Source organism: Saccopteryx leptura, chromosome 6, assembly GCF_036850995.1.
Source record: "Saccopteryx leptura isolate mSacLep1 chromosome 6, mSacLep1_pri_phased_curated, whole genome shotgun sequence".
NCBI classification, from domain to species: Eukaryota; Metazoa; Chordata; class Mammalia; order Chiroptera; family Emballonuridae; genus Saccopteryx; species Saccopteryx leptura.
Window position 1 is genome coordinate 160,633,800 of NC_089508.1, and position 19,680 is coordinate 160,653,479.

Genomic DNA, 19,680 nt, shown 5'->3' on the forward strand with positions numbered 1-19,680 from the left:
CGGGAAGCAACCAATGAAAGCATGATTGAGTGCAACAACAAAGAATGCTTCCCTTTCCCCTCCCCCTCTCTAAAAATCAATTAATAATAATAATAAAATTAAGCCCCGGCTGGATAGCTTGGTTGGGTTGATCCCCGGTCAGGGCACTTACAGAACAGCTCAATGTTCCTATCTCTCTGTCTCTAAAAAAAACAACAACACAACAACAAAAAACTGATAGTTCTTTCCCTCACTCTTAAAGAGACTGTTGAAGGAAAAGTCTCCCTAGGATGGGAGGTTAGAATAGTACCACAAGTTACTCATCCAATACAAGGTTTTATGGCCCCTGAACACTATGAACAGGAAAACATTTAATAGGTCACCCAAACTGCCAGACTGACAGGTCTCTAAGAAGGAAGAAAACTCAAAGTAATTAGAGCAATGCCTGGAGGGGTGGTGGTGGTGGTATGTAACTTTAGGGAGTTCCAGCCTTTGGATGCCTTCTGGTCATCCATAAGAAGGATAGGCAGCCCTGGCCAGGTATATGCCAAGGTTGTGGGGTTTGATCCTTGGCCAGGGCACTTACAAGAATCAACCAATGAATGCATAAGTAAGTGGAATAACAAATCGATGTTTCTCTCTCTCTCTCTAAAATAAAAAGAATGACAGGCAAACAAGAAAATGTAGCAGGCACTTTTTGACCTTAAATATCTTATGAAAGCTCATCATCAACAATGCTCAAGGACACTTTAGAAAGGTAGGTATAAAAAAATGTTCCAACAAGTTTGCCCACTGACCAATTTGCAGGAGTACCCTTAATCCTTGGAGAACTTTCTAAAAGCAAACACCAAAAACAAATTAACTCAGACACAAAAAGATCTCCCCTGCCTGTATTCTAATTCAATAGCTCTTAAAAAGGGAAAGTGAGAGAGATGGTGACTGTGGGTAAGAAGAATCTTGATTTTTAAATAGATTCAAATAGAATCAGATAAATTCTAGCGCACAACTAGGATTGAGAATCAATGTATCTGATTTGCTTTCTATATACACCTTTAAGCAAGATGTCTTGCCCAGCTGAAGTCAGAGATATTCCATGACTCTACCCCCTCCCTTTATTATTATTATTTTTTTAATTGAGACACAGGGAGGCACAGACAGACTCCTGCATGCACTGACCAACCAGGATCCAACCGGGATCCACCTGGCAAGACCCCTACCAGGCAATACTCTGCCCATCGGGGCTGCTGCTCCATTGCTTGGCATTCAAACTATTTTAGTGCCTGAGGTGAGGCCTTGGAGCCATCCTCAGCGCCCGGGGCCAACTTGCTCAAACCATTTGAGCCACAGCTTCAGGAGAGGAAAAGAGAGAGAGAGGAAAGAGACAGAGAGGAGAGGAGTGGAGAAGCAGATTGTCGCTTCTCCTGTGTGCCCTGACCAGGAACCAAACCTGGTTTTCCAAAAACCAGGCAAAGGCTCTACCACGGAGCCAACTGGCCAGGTCCCACCCCTCCTAAAGATAAAGTCACAGCCTACTTGCTGCAAGTGAGCTGCTGTAGTCCACCATAGCACTAACAATCACTTAATTGTCAAGGCTCAAGAGATGTCCAACTTTTTCCAGCTAGAACACTCCCTTCCCCATCAAATGCACTGCCATCCATCTCTTCATCCAAACATAATAGAATTACTCTCAGGTTAGGACCAGAAACATATTAAAGACTGCTAACTATCTTCTCTAGTTAGAATTTAGAGTAGTGCTAGTCAACCTGGTCCCTACCGCCCACCAGTGGGCGTTCCAACTTTCACGGTGGGCGGCAGCGGAGCAACCAAAGTGTAAATAAAAAGATAGATTTAACTATAGTAAGTTGTTTTATAAAGATTTATTCTGCCAAACTTAGCGAAAATCTGACATAAAGTACTTGGTAAGTAATTATTGTTATATGCTTTAATTTGCTGTAACTCTGCTTTATAAATTTTATAAAGTAAAGTGACTTCCCTACTTTATAAATCACCATTACTGTGGAACCGGTGGGCAGTCAGAAAATTTTACTACTAACAGAGATACAAAAGTGGGCGGTAGGTATAAAAAGGTTGACTACCCCCGATTTAGAGAATATACTCTCCAAGAAGCTTTTACATCAATGTTTGATGACTGGGTTGTGCCCGGGATATGGATGGCTAAGTTTGCCACCATACCCTTTTCAAGCTCACAAAGCTTAAATTAACCTGTTGGATCATTTCTATAAGTTGACAAGCTAGCCACATTACCTCACCAGCTGAAAATCAGCTCCTCTCCAATTTTTACTACCTTTGTCTTAATTTTTTTTTTTTTTTTGTATTTTTCTGAAGCTGGAACCGGGGAGAGACAGACAGACTCCTGCATGCGCCCGACCGGGATCCACCTCGCACGCCCACCAGGGGCGACGCTCTGCCCACCAGGGGGCGATGCTCTGCCCCTCCAGGGCGTCGCTCTGCCGCGACCAGAGCCACTCTAGCGCCTGGGGCAGAGGCCAAGGAGCCATCCCCAGCGCCCGGGCCATCTTTGCTCCAATGGAGCCTCGCTGCGGGAGGGGAAGAGAGAGACAGAGAGGAAGGAGGGGGCGGGGGTGGAGAAGCAAATGGGCGCTTCTCCTATGTGCTTTGGCCGGGAATCGAACCCGGGTTCCCCGCACGCCAGGCCGATGCTCTACCGCTGAGCCATCCGGCCAGGGCCCCTTTGCCTTATTTTTTATTTATCGTGGGGCTTGCACTTTTTTTCTTTTACCACATGCACAAAGCTAAATTTAAACTTTGAGACTAAAATCATTAAAAAAAAAAAGATTTTACTTATTCATTTTAGAGAGAGAAGAGAGAGAAAAATGAGGGGGGGGGGCGGTTGGGAAGCATCAACTTGTAGTTATTTCTCACATGTACCTTGACTGGGCAAGCCTGGGGTTTTGAACCATTCCAGGTCGACGCTTTATCCACTGACAGGTCAGGCTAAAAGCAATCCTTTTGATATGGGTTTAATACGGGAATAGAACAGGAAGGTGGTTATGAGTGAGCAAAGGTTTTAGAATCAGATTTGGGTTCATGCCCTACCTCTGTGACTTGGGGCAAATTATACAAATCCCTTTGGGCCCTAGTTTCTACTTACTTTACAAGGTCATGAGGATTCTATCAAGATAATATATCAAATACCTAGTGTGGAGAATAGATAGTACTCACTAAATGTTAACTAGATGGAACTCTAGCTCCTTGTGTCCTGCCCACCTTTAACAGAATTATCATCATAGCACAGCTAGAGGCAGGGTGGGGGAGGGGCACTGTTAGATGGTGCTGAAGTCTTATTTGAATCTGAGTAAGTCCAAAGAAAGTGAAAAAAGTAGACCTTGTGGTAAGTGGTGATTACCTTTACAGGATTACAGGACTTGCCAAGTCTTCCAACATAACAAAAGTGCCGAGCCAAAAATTTGGTTCAAAATAATATGGCCAGGACACCAGAAACTATTTGTAATTTATCATAAGGGAATGAAATTCATTCCCCTCTTGCCTGACCGGTGGTGGCGCAGTGGACGGAGTGATGACCTGGAATGCTGAGGTCCCAGGTTCGAAACCAAGGTTGCTGGCTTGAACACCCCACCACACCCCATCAAGGCACCTGTGAGAAGCAATCAATGAACTAAACTGAAGCAACTACAAGTTGATGCTTCTCACTGTCTCTTCCTCTCTCTCTCAAAAATCAATAAAAAAATTATTTTTCATTCCCTGCTAAAACTTTAAATAGTCATACTATGTAAAAGCTTAAGTGGCTCTACCCTACAGCTGTGGCATGGGTTCAGTATTTTGATAAAACCTGAATCAACCACTTCAAAGATGTGACCTGTTTTTTTCTCCAACCAAGTACCAATAAAACAACACGTTGCTTACACTAGGCCTATACAAGCTTCTTGAAGGCAGAAATCATTTTAGTACATACTGGATGTTCAAACATTTGAGAAATGAATAAACGATTAATTCCGAACATAAAGCAGCCTCTACCCTACATGACAAAATAATTCAGTTGTCTCAAAAATTTGCAGCAGAAAGGTTCATTTTAGTGTTAACTTCAAAAACACTACAATTACTCAGTTATCCAAAGCAAAAAGTATATATCTGACAGACTGTTATTTTTTTCTACAACATTTACTGTGTCTTAAAGAAAAAATGACAACTTCACAAAATTAACCTAGTGGAATATTCCACCAGGGAGCAGCAGAAGCTGGAAAATTTCTCTAGTGTTCTCTAATCAGTGCAAAGCCAGGAGATATCAATCACAAACAGCATTAGGTACTCACTACCAGTGTTCTACATGGGACCCTATAAATGAAAATCTTGACCACTATATGCCAGTACCATTTAAAAAAAAAGCCATAGCCTTCCTGTTAAACCTTTTTTTTTTTATTTTTCTGAAGCTGGAACCTGGGAGAGACAGTCAGACAGACTCCCGCATGCGCCCAACCAGGATCCACCCGGCAAGCCCACCAGGGGCGAAGCTCTGCCCACCAGGGGGCGATGCTCTGCCCCTCCGGGGCGTCGCTCTGTTGCAACCAGAGCCACTCTAGCGCCTGGGGTAGAGGCCAAGGAGCCATCCCCAGCGCCCGGGCCATCTTTGCTCCAATGGAGCCTTAGCTGCAGGAGGGGAAGAGAGAGACAGAGAGGAAGGAGGGGGGGGGGGTGGAGAAGCAAATGGGTGCTTCTCCTATGTGCCCTGGCCGGGAATCGAACCCGGGTCCCCTGCACGCAGGGCCGATGCTCTACTGCTGAGCCGACTGGCCAGGGCCTTGTTAAATCTTTTTTAATACATGAGCTTCTAAGGATGGATTTAAAAGCAAGTTCTTTTCCTCACCATGGACGCTCATTAAGAACAAACATGTTCAGTACCCAAGTTTTTCCTAGGAGAGACTGCAAACTGAATGCGTGCTTTCCTTTTATCTTTACTCCTTGGTCTCAGCACACCTGCTCCTTCTAGTAAATTGCAAATCTCCTTGGACAAGAGCCATCTTTTCAGATGGGAATGGGAGATGTTTCTACTCAACAAAAGAAATATTAATCAAAGAGCAAGGCACTGTGGTACATAACAGCTAGGACCACATGCTTTGAAATTAGAAAAGTACAAGCAGAATCTAGCATTGTCCCTTACTAGGCTGTAATAGTAATCGCTCTGTACTTTAATTTCTTTGTCCATGAAATAGTGACAGCCTTTCTCACAGAGCTGTTGTAAGGAGTCAAAATGTATGCTATTCAATTTATCTTCAGAAAACTAGTTTCGTTACTTGATTAAAACACATCTCATCTATGAACCTCTAACCTAGTCTTTCCTGAGGATCCATTTAAGTTAGGTCATAAAACTCTAAGGTGCCAGAAAGGGAAACTCTTTTTTTCCTCCGGTAAAAAGCTAAAAATGTCCAGAGGTGATAAGGAATTAATGTTTGAGAATAAGTACATTTTCACTGCTTGCAGACTAAAGTTTATTTAGGCCAAAAGCAAACTGTGTTGGAACTATCATAAGCTCTGTCATGCTAACTTTACCAAGGTATGCATGTGCAAATAATCTATACAGCTGTGGGTCGCGACCCACAGGTTGAGAACCGCTGATCTAGACTATATATTTCAATACCCTGACAGCTCACCAGCCATCAACCAACACAAAGCTTTTGGATCTAATTTTAGGATAACTAGCTTTTAATCAAGAATGAATTTCAATTACAATTTCAATGTTGCAGATCAATTACAGCTCCACTCCACTGTATCATCAGCCAAATAATATCAATGCCCAAAATAGCATTTTTTGACAACACTTGCCTCTCCTAGGAAATGTGCCTGAGAGTTACAAAATCTCTTTGGTTTCTGACAATATCCAACACCTTATTCAAGACCCAAACCACCTGCTTACACTACACCCCTTCAACATATACCATGTTATTTTGTACTTACTACTATAATATGGGGATAGAAATGGCTCCTATCATCACACCAGGTTATGTGTCAAATCACGTTCTCATTGCATTACACATTTCTTCCAAAGTGTCTAGTGTCCAACTCACAGCAGATGTTTGATGAGCTTGCAAGCTGACTGGTTAACAATAATAAAAAAATATTAGTGGACTTCATTTCTCATACACCGAGATGTAAGTTTGGGGGAAAACTAATTTAGAAGGCCACAGATAAGGCATAAAAATTTTTTTGTTTTGACTATAATTCCTCTAAAAGAGACTGTAGAGAATCAAAGAAAAATGTGAAAACAGAAGACTTGCAGGACCAATATCCTGAGTTACCTACATGACAAGAAGCAGTATCAGGCATCTGAAAATATCAAGTCTTTTGAACCGGGTAGGTAGCGAGAATAAAGACAAAATAGCCTGACCTGTGGTGGCACAGTGGATAAAGCGTCGACCTGGAAATGCTGAGGTTGCCGGTTCGAAACCCTGGGCTTGCCTGGTCAAGGCACATATGGGAGTTGATGCTTCCAGCTCCTCCCCCCTTCTCTCTCTCTGTCTCTCCCTCTCCTGTCTAAAATGAATAAATAAAAAATAAAGAAAAAATTAAAAAAAAAAAAAAGACAAAATAAACACTGGATGAAAAGCCACATGTCTGAAAATGTGTGAAAAATATAAAGTGACTTGGAGGGTTAAAAAAAAGGGACAAAGCAAACATATAAAGACTTATAAGGCACCCATTACATACAAATTAGGTAGATGAAAGAGAGAAAGGCCTGGATTAAAACACAGAAAGCTTTAATGTTTATTTTAATATTTTCATTTTTGTATCTACAAGAAGAAAGTAGTAAAATTAAGGCTCTTAACTAAAACTCAACTATGTTTAGGGTTGAGAATACAAGCATTACTTTTTTTTGGGGGGGGGGGGTCTTCCATTCATTTAGATCCAAAGGAATAAAAATATACCTATTCAGGAAAAGTGACAACAATAAGAAAAAAGGGAATTCTCCTTTTCTAATATACAGTAGGCAAGGATTCAAAGTGTGTCCAGTGGTGCCCTGGTCGGGTAGTTCAGCTGGATAGAGTGTAGTCCCAATACATCAAGGTTGTGGGTTTGATCCCTGGCCAGGGACATACAAGAATCAACCAATGAATGCACAACTAAGTGGAGCAACAAACTGATGTTTCTCTCTCTCTCTCTCAAGTTTAAAAAAAGAAAAAAAATCTCCAAAATCGGTGTGTTGAGCACAAGGTCGCTGGCTTGAGCATGGGATCATAGACATGACCCTATGGTGGTTGGCTTGAGTCCAAAGGTCACTGGCTTGAGCAAGCTGTCACTGGCTCAGCAGGAGCCCCCCCTCCAGTCAAAGCACAAGAGAAAGCAATCAATGAACAACTAAGGTGCTGCAACTATGAGTTGATGCTTTTCATCTCTCTCCCTTCCTGTCTGTTTTTCTCTCTCTCCCTTTCTCTAAAAAAGTAATTGTGTCCAGTGGCACAAGATAAAGCTATCAGAGGGAATTTTATTATGCTCTCCGAAGATAGTGTCCCAAAGTGAGAAACCTCATAATTTCTAACCTGATGGAATGAAGAGCCCTGAACCTCCCTAATTCCTTCTTCTCCTCACTAAGAGAGCAGGCTGCTGAAGAATTAAGAGACACCTACAGAATGTATTCCCGAGATCCCTAGAGAATAAGGTGGACTTAGAAGAAATTTCTATTGTCCCAAATTCTCAGTGGACAGTTCTAGCAGCCGATCTAGGGAAAAAAAGAGAAATTCCTTCTTCTGACTTTTCAATACGATTAAAGAGAACTTAGTCCTGCTACAAAACAAACATTTAAAATTTCCTCACAATCGAACACCTTCCCAGTACCAGGGGCCAGAGTTGAGTGTGCACACTAGAAAAAGGGTCCTACTGGTATGTATGGGGAGAGGTCAGGTGGGTGACAGCCACCTATAATACACACTGCAATAGGCCTTCAATGGTATTCTAATTAGGTACTTTTGCTTACCCTAGGAGTGTGTCCAGAGTAGGCCTTCCTTTCCTGGAAGGATCTGCTATTACAATGAGAAGTCTGTCAAGAGTTGAAATTCAAAGAGAGTAATTGTTCATTAGGTTCACAGTGCATAGTACACCATGCCAGAATACAAGGGCTGTTAGGACAAGTTCAGAGTTGAGGCAGGCAGCCTGTGACACTTGAAGTGGACTGAGGACACCACCACACCCTATCAAATATACCAGTGGTTCTCAACCTGTGGGTCGTTCGACCCCCGCCGGGGTCGCGACCCACAGGTTGAGAACCGTTGAAATATACTATTATCTGCCCCTCTCCCCTTTACTACCTTTTGAATTCATCACCTTGAGAACATTCCAAGTTACCATTTAAGTGAATATTCTATTAATCAATGATTTTCACTTGGGGAAGTTACTCAAACACATTTAACATACTTTATTTAAATTATAGATATATTAACAATTTGTACATATTATCTGCCTTACAAGATTTTTACAAAACCTATTCAATGATCTCTCAAAATTACTTTTAATAAACACAATGTAAGGAATTCTGTGGAGATAAAAAAAATTATCATGGTGTATATATCAATGTAATAAGAAATAAACTTGGTCTTTGTCCCAGGCTTTCAACAAAGCTCCTGAAAAACTTTAGAATTCCCTGATGGGACTATTTTTGTTATTTGTAAGTTTCTATGGAGCACATCTGGGTTTATACTAATAAGACTTAGTGTGGGGCTCCTGGACAGCCTTAGGATGGGTCTGGTCACCAAAAAGACCAAGTGAATCCAGGATTGGAACTTGCAGCTCCATCCATGGGCCTCAGGGAAGGAGACAAGGGAGTAATGTGCAGAAGATTAAGCTTTATAAAATTCCTGAACAAGATGTATTGAACTTTTTTTTTAAAGAGAAACATCAATTTGTTGTTCCACTTACTTATGCATTCACTAGTTGACTCGTGTGTGTCTGTCCCGACTGGAGATCGAACCTGCAACCTTGGCATATGGGAATGACATTCTAACCAATTAAGCTACCTGGCCAGGGCTGCACTGAACTTTTAGGTTGGTAAATCCAGGTGCATCCCAGCTCCACAGGGGCAGAAGTGCCCACACTTAGATCCTTCTGGACCTTGCCCTATACATCCCCTTCACCTGGCTGTTCATCTCTTTCCTTTATAGCAGTGTTTTCCAACTGCTGCTCCACAGACCAGTCTGCCAGAAATTTCTCGTGCGTATGTAAATGAGTTAATACCCTGATGCTGTCTATTGACCATTTGACAGACCCAATGATCTTAGTCAAATTTGCTTATGCTCAGGGTATTTCTGCCTTAGCAGTGCCTGAAACAATTCTCCTACTATTTTCACCAGTCCCCAAATATAAAGGGTTGCAAACCACTGCTTTATACTATATACTCTGCAATAAACCAGTACACACAAGTAAAGTGTTTCCCTGAGCTCCAAGGGCCCTTCTAGCAAATATTTGAACCCCCAATTTGTAGCCTGAAGGTCAGAAGTAAGAAAGGCCAAGTTCGCAAGTAGGGCAGTCTTGTGTGGCTGAGTCTTTTACCTTGTGGGATTTGGTGTTGATTCCAGGTACTGTCAGAAGTGAACTGAATTGTAGGACACTCGGCTGGTGTCGCTAAGAATTAAAATGCTTGGTACGGAAAAAGCCCATACACATCTGGTAACAGTATTACTGAAAGAGAAGAGAGCAATTTCCCCCCCTAAAGTTTTATTGGGGGCAGGAAAGACAGTTATATATAGCCAGTTAATTTCTATTTTCTTCAAAGCCAAGGTATCTACATGTTTTTAACTAAACAGTAAGCTTTAAAAATTCCCAATGACCACAGACAACACCCAAATGAAGTTTAAAAACTTCACTGATTTTCTTCTAACATGGGTTATCTTATGAAGCCCTCATTCTGTCTGAAATATACAAGGTTCCCCGCTGAAGATAAGTGAACAAATATTTCTAACACCTACAGACACAGCTTAACCCAACTTAACCTTGTCTGTTCCTCTATCACATTCACTGCTGTCCTTGGTTAGAACAGGCTCTGATTATAATTTTACTACCTAAAACTTGTAAAGCTTCCAAAACTATTTCTAGAACTACTTCTTGCTGGTTCACAAAACATTAAGAAAAAACAACCAAAATTTCCCACCTTCCAATCACCAGCTTTAGTTTTTTATTCAGAATACCTGCAACCACCAGTCTCTTCACATGGCCCTGGTTCCAATTTTGGCTATGTCCACATTTATGCTCATTAAACCAACTGTGGGGAATACATCAGGAGCAACTGCAAATTGGGAATAAACTACCACTAACTTTAAGTGGGACATTATGTGTATAGCAAAAGAACTGGTTGGTTATTTTACTAGCATACACAGAAACATTCACCCAGACTTATCTATGACTAAATAGGGATGGTCCCACCCAACTTAACACCCCTTTCAACTCAAACAATTCTATTAATCCACCAAGTTTCACCTGTATACAACCTCAGTTTTCTTCTGAAACCCAGGCTGGCCTCAAAACACCAGCACACCTAGAGTTGTTTTGCTATCCAGTTTGTCTTTTTAGTCCACTACATTTCTCCTTAAGCATTTAAAAAAAAAATTCTCAGAGTCAGACTATAATACAGTTTAGCCATAAAAATACAATCTTGCTAGTCCTGAAAATAAATTGGTATGTCCTGGGAAACTTCTGAACCAAACAGAATAAACTTGTGACTCCTTTACTGATACCTAGAGAGGGCCAAGATTTTAAATTTTCATGGGCTCAGGGTGCAACCAAATCCTGAATAAAAAGCAAAGTAGGCAAAGTAGGACAGGATTATCAACCACATTGTTTGTTTAGAGAAGATTACTCCTGGATATTTTAAACAGCTTTAATCCAGTCTAAAATGTCTATAAACTCCTGCACTTGGAAGAAAAGTTGTGTTTAAGAACTTCATTTAAACTTGAATGCACTTTGCAAATCAAAGAGATAAACTTTTAAAGCTTTAAAGGGGAGCATAAAAGTTTCAAGGGGCTAGAAACAAATTTAAGAATGAGCTTCCTGAAGCAGTAGAAAAGAATGCTGTTACTTATTAAGCAGTGTTATTTCTTCAATGTTACTTCACAAGGACAACAGACAAATTACAGGTGTTAATCATAGGCTAGACTTCTTCAGAAAATACAATGTATGCAAATGCTAATGTGTAAACCTGCTTCCAAATTAAATGAGAACAAATCGGTAAGTCACAGCCAACTTGAAACAACACTGCAACAGCAGCAACTTATAAAAGCCATACTCAGCCTGACCTGTGGTGGCGCAGTGGATAAAGTGTCAACCTGGAAACGCTGAGGTTGCTGGGCTTGCCTGGTCAAGGCACATATGGGAGTTGATGCTTCCTGTTCCTCCCCCCTTCTCTCTCTCTCTCTCTCTCTCTATAATGAATAAATAAAATCTAAAAAAATAAATAAATAAATAAAAGCCATACTCAATTGAGGGATTCAAGTAACACAACAGAAGATCCTAGTGAAACAAAAGAACTCGGCTAATTCTTGGTAGTGCATCATAATGGGTCATGACCTATATTACCCCCCCCCCACACACACACAGTATTCTCACATTTGGGGAATAATTATTTCTTCTACTATGTAGCAAAAACTATTTGTGTTCAAATTCCTGCAAAATTATTAACTAGGTTTGAATATTCTATAAAATTCAAAGAATTTGGGCCCTCCATGGAACTAAGTTTACCTTATTTCATAAAGCAATAACAATTAAGAACTTACTAACAATCAAGGACAAACTTGGGCTGGAACCCAAAACCAAAATGTTTAATTCCTACACTGAGAATTTTCATAATGGCCTGGGGCAAGTCACTCTGCTGTTCTAAGAATGCTCAGACACACAAATATGTAACGTCCCAGTTTCTTTTTGAGCTATTTCCTAGAAGTAAATTTCTATGACTGGGGAAAAATAAATGAGAAAACAGGAACACCTCTGACATTCCTTCCCCAAATGAGTAATTAAAAACATTTCTTTTTAAAGCACATAAAGCCCGTTTCAAACTAGTTTACCCTTTCCACAGTGGATGTACCTACAGTTCCTTATCAAAATTTACAAAAGGAGACTCCAGCCCACCTAATTCAACTCTGATTTTCAGCAAGCATCAGCCACCTCTAACCCCAGAAGTTCCAGAGAAGCCAAAAGGGACCCTTGTTGTTGCCATTCATATAAACGACCTATAACCTGGATTTTTCCTGGATATACAGATATAGATTCATCAACCAAAACCTCCCCTACTATCCCAGCCAGCACACATTGGCATTTTCAGTTTATAGGTGAGTCCTCAAATAGACAAAACTAGGAAGCTCCGGAGTAATTAGAGGATTTAAGAGAAGTCATCTTGGGCGAGTTGCAAGACCCAGAGAAAGCAGGGGATGTCAGAAAGAGATTGTCTCTGACCATTTCTCCTTCCTGTCCCATCCAAACTTCACCCAACCGAGTCCCAGAGGCCTGGATAGGAGAGGCCATTTTAACAAGGTCTGGCTGAGGAACGTGAAGGAAGAGGAAGGGAGTAAATTAGGGAAGGGCGTTCGGAAAGGAAGGCCAAGCCCTTTTCCCCAACAACACCCGAGTTTGGTGGCAGCACCTGGAGCTCGAAGAGGAAGCAGCTGGATTCGAGGACCTAGGAGGGGTCCAAAAGTAGCAGTGGCCTGTCACGAGGGGGTCGAGTGGTCTGAGCCCTAGGACCAGGCCCTTTTTACCCTCAAGCGGGGGAAGGACCCTTCTCAGGCCAATCGCGTAGACCCCGCCCCTGGGTCAGGGACAACTACTCAAAGGTCCAGAAGGCGGGAGCTAGCTAGTGTCTGGTTCTCCTCATCTGGCCATGCGGCGCGGGGGCGGCCATCCTTACGGGTCCGGCTACCAAGAGGGCACGGGGGGGGGGGGGAGACGCGGACGCAGCGCTCACCCGCGGGCCGCCTCCAAGCTCTTAATCAGCTTCTTGATCTTCCAGATCTCCACGTTCCTGTCCGCAGCACTGGGGTCGTCCGCCATCTTCTCGCCTCCTCCTCCCTAGAGCGGCCCGGCGGAGCCCGGAGACACCAAGACCACAGAGTTAGCGCCGCCACTGGGGCAGAGAGGCCCCCTTCCTTGCCACCCCCGAGAGGCCCTCCTCTTCCCGCCCCGTGCGACCCGCCGTGGTGGTAGCTGGCCATTCTCTCCCCCTGGCTTACCTAAAGGCCCAGTCCTGGGCGGCAGCAGCTGCTCCTCCCCGGCGGCGGCTCCGCGGCGGCGGCTCTGACGTAGGACACCGGCTCCCTCTCTCCTGGCAGCTGCATGTGTTGCAATCCGCTCACATGGGGCCTGTGACATCACTTCCTCCGCCAAGGGCTGAGTGGAAGTCGGCGGGCGGAAGGGAGGGGACCTGTGAGGAAAAGGGAAAGCTCTGCGCGCGCCGCGACTTTCCATTGGCTCTCTGCGCCGCGGCCTACAATGAGCCTGCCAATTGGCTACAGCTGAGACCGCGCTGCTTGTGAGATAAGGCCAGGGGCGGGGAAGTACCGTCTTCCTTCCGGCCCGGCAAGCTGAGAGGAGGAAGCGGGCGAATCCGGTGGCTCTCGCGAGGGTCTACTCAGCACCGCCCGGCTCGAATAGGGGAGTTTCTTAAAGGGCGAGGCACTGCCCCACCTCTTTGAATCGAATAGACTTCTGAAGGTTTGAGACGCGCGGGTAGGCGCTCGGGCCCGGACGCGGCGTTTGAATTGCGCCTGAGAAGCCTCAGAGGAGCCCTTCGCGGCTTCACAGCTGACGAAGTGTTCTGGCTTTCGTGCGTCACTATTGCTGGGTTTAGAGTTCTGACTCTCAGCCAGGGTATCCGGATGAGGAAACTTCCGCCGGGTGCTTCGCAACCCCGCCACCTGCAGGGGCAAAAAAGGCACGTTCCTTCTCGCCTCAGTGTTCGGGTGGGGGACAGAGCTATTTGAAGTTTGAGACCAAGGGTGTCCGATCCTAAGGTTTAGTCTGATCTGTTCAGAGTGCAAGTGGCAAGAGTGTTGAAGTAATATGGGGAGCTATGTAAGTTAGAACTTTTTTCTTTCTGAGTAAGGATTTTTAGTTAGCTACTTTGTCTTCTGGAACATTCAAATATTCGGCCCCAGATTTGGGCAAACCCGGTTTTCCTGAGGATGCTGAGGTGAACCAGATAACAGTGCCTACCTTCGTAGAGCTTTCAGTTTAGTTGGTTTAATCACCGTTTTTGCTTTTATACTACTTTTATGTAATCAAATAATTACGAGTAGTTCAGACCGCTGTGAGAGTATAATGAAAAAGTGCCTAACTTCGGAATGAGACCCAAAGGATAAGCTGGAGTTTGTCAGGAAGAAGCATAACACATTTGAGGAACTACAAAAAGTCAGCGTGCTGGAGCAAAGTCCGGATTGGAGAGAATGGCGTGAGGAGGAGGCAGGGTATCGGGTAAAACCTGGGATGCTAGGTGTAAGAGTTTAGCCGCTTTCTCTTAAGAACAATGCACAGCTTAATAAAGGGTGTAGAGATGGGGAGGTGACGTGAAGATACAGTTATGTTTTTAAGGAGATGGATTTGCTTGAATTGGAGAGAGCAGAATTGGAAGCCTAAAGATCATTCTGGTTGCTCCAGTAATTTATGTGACATCAATGTAGCTTAGAATAGGGAGATGACGTGCAGAAAGAAGTGAGTGATGTGTGGGGCTTAGCCTGGATAGGATTGGATGATGGGTTAGATGCGGAGGAAGAGCAAGAATGGCTCCCAGGGTACTGATAGAGTTACATTTACTGAGATGTGAAAAATGAGGTTTTGGAAGATGACTGAAAACTTCATCTTAGGCCTATTTGAGATTGCTTATGAGACATGAAAAATGGTGATGTCAGTAAGGCGATTGCATTTGTTTGGGCTTTGAATCTTTTTTTTGCATGTTATTGTAACTCTTCACACTATGGGGCGAGTGGTGTTACCTACATTTCACAGATCGGGAAACTGAGGCAAAGAAAGGTGACAGGTACTTGTTCGTAATCACAAATTTAGTTTATGGTTTCCAGACTCAATGTTCAGTGCATTTAATCATGCAGCAGCAGTATTTCCATGGGGTAGGGACACAGACTTCCTGTAGAGCAAGTCTTCTCCCCCAGCAAATGCATTCCCAGGCTGGAATCTCCACTTAAGGTTCTATTTTGTAATTTTTGGCATATGTTCACACACTACATAACTTTTTAAAAGTTGATTATTATTTGTTGATTTTCGAGAGAAAGAAGGAGAGAGAGAGAGAGACAAGCATTCATTTCTTGTTCCACGTAGTTGTGCATTTATCGGTTGCTTCCTGTATGTGCCCGGACCGGGGATTGAACCCACAACCTTGGCGTTGGGATGACACACTAACCGACTGACCTAACTAGCCAGGGCCTCCTGCTCATTTTTATGTTTATGCTTATAGTGTTGTTTCTTGTCCATAGTGGATGGCTTCACAGGTTTTGTAGACTTAACTTCCAAGCTTGCTTTTCTGTGTGATTCATGCAGAAGAAGCAAACAGGGTGATAGTCTGGAGAGAATTGCTGTTTCTCAACCTTTGAATCCTTCAAACTTGTTGATTACCAAGATATGCAACTTGTTTCTTAGAGTAGTCTAGACTCAGGTAGTTTAACTGTAACCCCAATTTGCTGCAAATTTACAGTTTCCAAATTTAGTATTGGAAATCAGTGTGTCACAGGCAAAGGTTGACATGGATCCTTAGCAGAAGAAATTTGGGAGGAACAGAAAAGAGATGCTATTTCTTTCAGCAAAGACAGGCCTTTTTAAATGGGAGCATGACCATTCTGTGTGTAGAAGGAACATCCTGTGATAGGGTAATAAAAATTTTTTCTAAATGCTGTATGGTGAGAATGGAATAAATAACTTCTGGTTGCCCTTCTCTGGAAAATGATTTGTACTTGTTGGCCGTAGAATTTCTTTCCTAGCTCTAATGTTAGGTAATAAACTTAAAAAATATATATTTTTTTTAGAGAGGAAAGGTGAAAGAAAAAAAGAAACATTGGTTTGTTGTTGCACACATCCATGCATTCACTGGTTGACTCCTGCACATGAACCTGAAACCCTGGTGTATCTGGATGATGTGCCAGCTAACTGGCCAGGGCAGGTAATAAACTTAAATATTGCTTTGGGTATAGATGACATTCCTAGTTGGTATGGGTGGAGAGAAAAGAGGGATAGATTGTTTTGTTTTTTTACAGAGACAGAGAGTCAGAGAGGGATAGACAGGGACAGACAGACAGGAACGGAAAGAGATGAGAAGCATCAATCATTAGTTTTTCGTTGCGCATTGTGACACCTTAGTTGTTCATTGATTGCTTTCTCATATGTGCCTTGACCGTGGGGCTACAGCAGACGGAGTAACCCCTTGCTCGAGCCAGCGACCTTGGGTCCAAGCTGGTGAGCTTTTGCTCAAACCGGATGAGCCTGCACTCAAGCTGGCGACCTCGGGGTCTCAAACCTGGGTCCTCGGCATCCCAGTCCGACGCTCTATCTACTGTGCCACTGCCTGGTCAGGCGGGGATAGATTGTTTTTGATGTTAAAAACACCAGTAGCAGTTTGAGAATATAGTGCTGTTAGGTACAGAGATAGTTGATTGCTAATGTGGTGGCCAGTTCAAGAGGAGCCAAGATGAAAAAAAATGGGAGGGATGGTTGTGGAAGGTTTGATAAGGACTGTTAAATACGCTTGACTCTTCTGGAATTTGATGCAGTTATAAAGGAAAGACCTCTCGATCTAGGCAGCCGTAAGGTTGAATGCAGACTCTGCTTCTTACCTTGGGCAGTTCAACTTCTTAAATCTCACAGAATCTCAAGTTTTCGTATCTGTAAAATGAAGATGCCTATTTTGTGGGAGTATTGTTGGATTACATTACTTGCATAAAGTGACTAGTACCATTTATAGCAAGCATGTATCATCATTATCATAATTGGATGTTGTATTTTTAGTTTCTCCTAGTTCTGTTCGCTAGGACCTGTGAAACAACTTCATCATTCTGCAGAAAATAAAGTTGAAATACTAAAAGTAGAGCAGATCCAAAGTATAATTCCTAGGGATACTTTTTTTTTCTCATGGTGGAAAGAGCCAGCAAAATAGGTCTTTGGGATGTTTTTCCTGCTTCACTGGCTAGTGTGTTGTTAGAAATTTGGATTTTTCCAGAGTCAGAGTTTAAAATATTGGGTATTTTTATACCCTAACTATATTATGTAGAATAAATGACTTTTTCTTAGTTACCTTTATAGTTATGTGTGGGTTTTCCCTGCCCCTGATCCATCAATCAAAGAGTTCCATGTAAGATTTTGTTTAAAAAAAAAGATTTTGTGCCTATACAAATAAAAATTAATTTGAAAAATCTTTGGATTAGCTGTGGCTGGATAGCTTGATTGGTTGGAGCACTGTCCTGATACACAAAGGTTGCTGGTTCTATCACTGGACAGGGCACAGATCGATGCTTCTCTCTCCTGTCCTCTCAATCTAAAATCATTAAATAAATAAATAAATAAATAAATAAATAAATTTCTGGATTAGACTACCTCTAAAGTGCTAACAACTTCATGAAGTAGATGAAGATCAATACAGGAATGTCTAGTCTGTCTTGAAGTTCTTGGCTATACTTAAGCATAATGAATTTGAGGAATGCATTCTGTAGATTCTGTCCTTACATAGAGAAATGTTATGGTAATTAAGCTTTAGTAGTACAGTATAAAACTCAAAGGATTTAAGATGTGTGTAAATTGACATAAAACATTGCTTAACTATGGAGTGTAATGTATGTGAAAGGGACTTGAAGTAGGCAAGTGTAGGCCCTAGCGGGGTAGCTCAGTTGATTAGAGCATTGTCCTGATATGCCATGGTTGTGGGCTCGATCCCTGGTCAGGGCACCATACACAAATCAACCAATGAACGCATGAATAAGTAGAACAACAAATCAATGTTTCTCTCTCTAAAATCATTTAAAAAAAAAAGAAGTAGGCAAATGTAAGGTAGCATTTCCTTTCCTGTGGACACCCACTGGTGAAATGTAACCCTTCAGTGGGAGGGGGAGTTACTACTAAGAAATGACAGCAGTTTCCTCCCTGTATGACCAAACATTATACCAATTTGTAGACTTGTTAAAAAGATTATTATTTTTTCTTTTTTTAAAGAACTCTTTGCTTTAGGGAGCCCTCACTAGCTACAGTCGGTCTTCCTATGACATGAAAGAATAATTAGCAGGGTGAGATTGAGCCATGTCTGTAGACTACTTGGGGAGAAAGTAAGTGTTTAATGTTTTTTGTTTTTGTTTTTTTACAGGGACAGAGAGAAGTATAGACAGGGACAGACAGACAGGAATGGAGAGAGATGAGAAGCATCAATCATTAGTTTTTCATTGCGCGTTACGACACCTTAGTTGTTCATTGATTGCTTTCTCATATGTGCCTTGACCTCGGGTCTTCAGCAGACCGAGTAACCCCTTGCTCGAGCCAGCAACCTTGGGTTCAAGCTGGTGAGCTTTTGTTCAAAGCAGATGAGCCCGCGCTCAAGCTGGCAACCTCGGGGTCTCTAACCTGGGTCCTCTGCATCCCAGTCCAACGCTCTATCCACTGCGCCACCGCCTGGTCAGGCAAGTGCTTAATGTTTTCAGAGGTACCTTTTCTTATTTTACTCTTGAGATACTTACAGAATACCTAAACATATCTAGTCTTTTCGTTCAATTCCATATTTGTGTATCATTTTTCTTTTTAGCACTGGGATAAAATGTTGAAAATTTTAAGATGTAGTATACAGTCCTTAAACTTAGTCTTTTTCAGAGGAAAATACAGGAAAGTTAAACAAATAGATAACGGTATAAAAGAAGTATCAGGACTGAGGTAGAAATGAACAAGGGCCCTGGCCGGTTGGCTCAGCGGTAGAGCGTCGGCCGGGCGTGCGGGGGACCCGGGTTCGATTCCCGGCCAGGGCACATAGGAGAAGCGCCCACCTGCTTCTCCACCCCCCCACCCTCCTTCCTCTCTGTCTGTCTCTTCCCTTCCCGCAGCTGGGGCTCCATTGGAGCAAGGATGGCCTGGGCGCTGGGGATGGCTCCTTGGCCTCTGCCCCAGGCGCTAGAGTGGCTCTGGTCGCAGCAGAGCGAAGCCCCGGAGGGGCAGAGCATCGCCCCCTGGTGGGCAGAGCGTCGCCCCTGGTGGGCGTGCTGGGTGGACCCCGGGGTGCATGCGGGAGTCTGTCTGACTGTCTCTCCCCGTTTCCAGCTTCAGAAAAATACAAAAAAAAAAAAGAAATGAACAAGATGAGCCTGAAGCACCTTATTATACCAGTTAAGAAAGGAAAATATTGGGCTGCTGGGGTCTTTTTAAAATATATATCAGCAATTTTACTACCCTGATAAACATTGGTTTTTGTTTTGAAGATTTTTTTTGTGTGTGACAGAGACAGAGACAGATAGGGACAGACAAGAAGGAAGAGAGATGAGAAGCATCAAATCTTTTTTTTTTTTGTATTTTTCTGAAGCTAGAAATGAGGATAGACAGACTCCCGCATGCACCCGACTGGGATCCACCCGGCACGCCCACCAGGGGGCCACGCTCTGCCCACCAGGGGGCGATGCTCTGCCCCTCCGGGGCGTCGCTCTGCCGCGACCAGAGCCATTCTAGCGCCTGGGGCAGAGGCCAAGGAGCCATCCCCAGCACCCGGGC

At 43.1% G+C, this 19,680-nt stretch overlaps 1 protein-coding gene across 1 annotated transcript in view; it reads right to left on the minus strand.

Annotated features, from left to right (window-relative positions):
• Positions 1 to 13,320, minus strand: part of ETF1 (eukaryotic translation termination factor 1) — a 29,661-nt gene extending 16,341 nt beyond the window's left edge. The window contains exons 1-2 of the mRNA XM_066342975.1: positions 13,179 to 13,320; positions 12,914 to 13,017 (exon numbers count right to left, since the gene is read on the minus strand). Of these exons, the coding sequence (XP_066199072.1) occupies positions 12,914 to 12,999 (86 nt within the window). The 5' untranslated portion in view covers positions 13,000 to 13,017; positions 13,179 to 13,320. The remainder of the gene's footprint in view (positions 1 to 12,913; positions 13,018 to 13,178) is intronic.
• Positions 13,321 to 19,680: the final 6,360 nt, after the last annotated feature.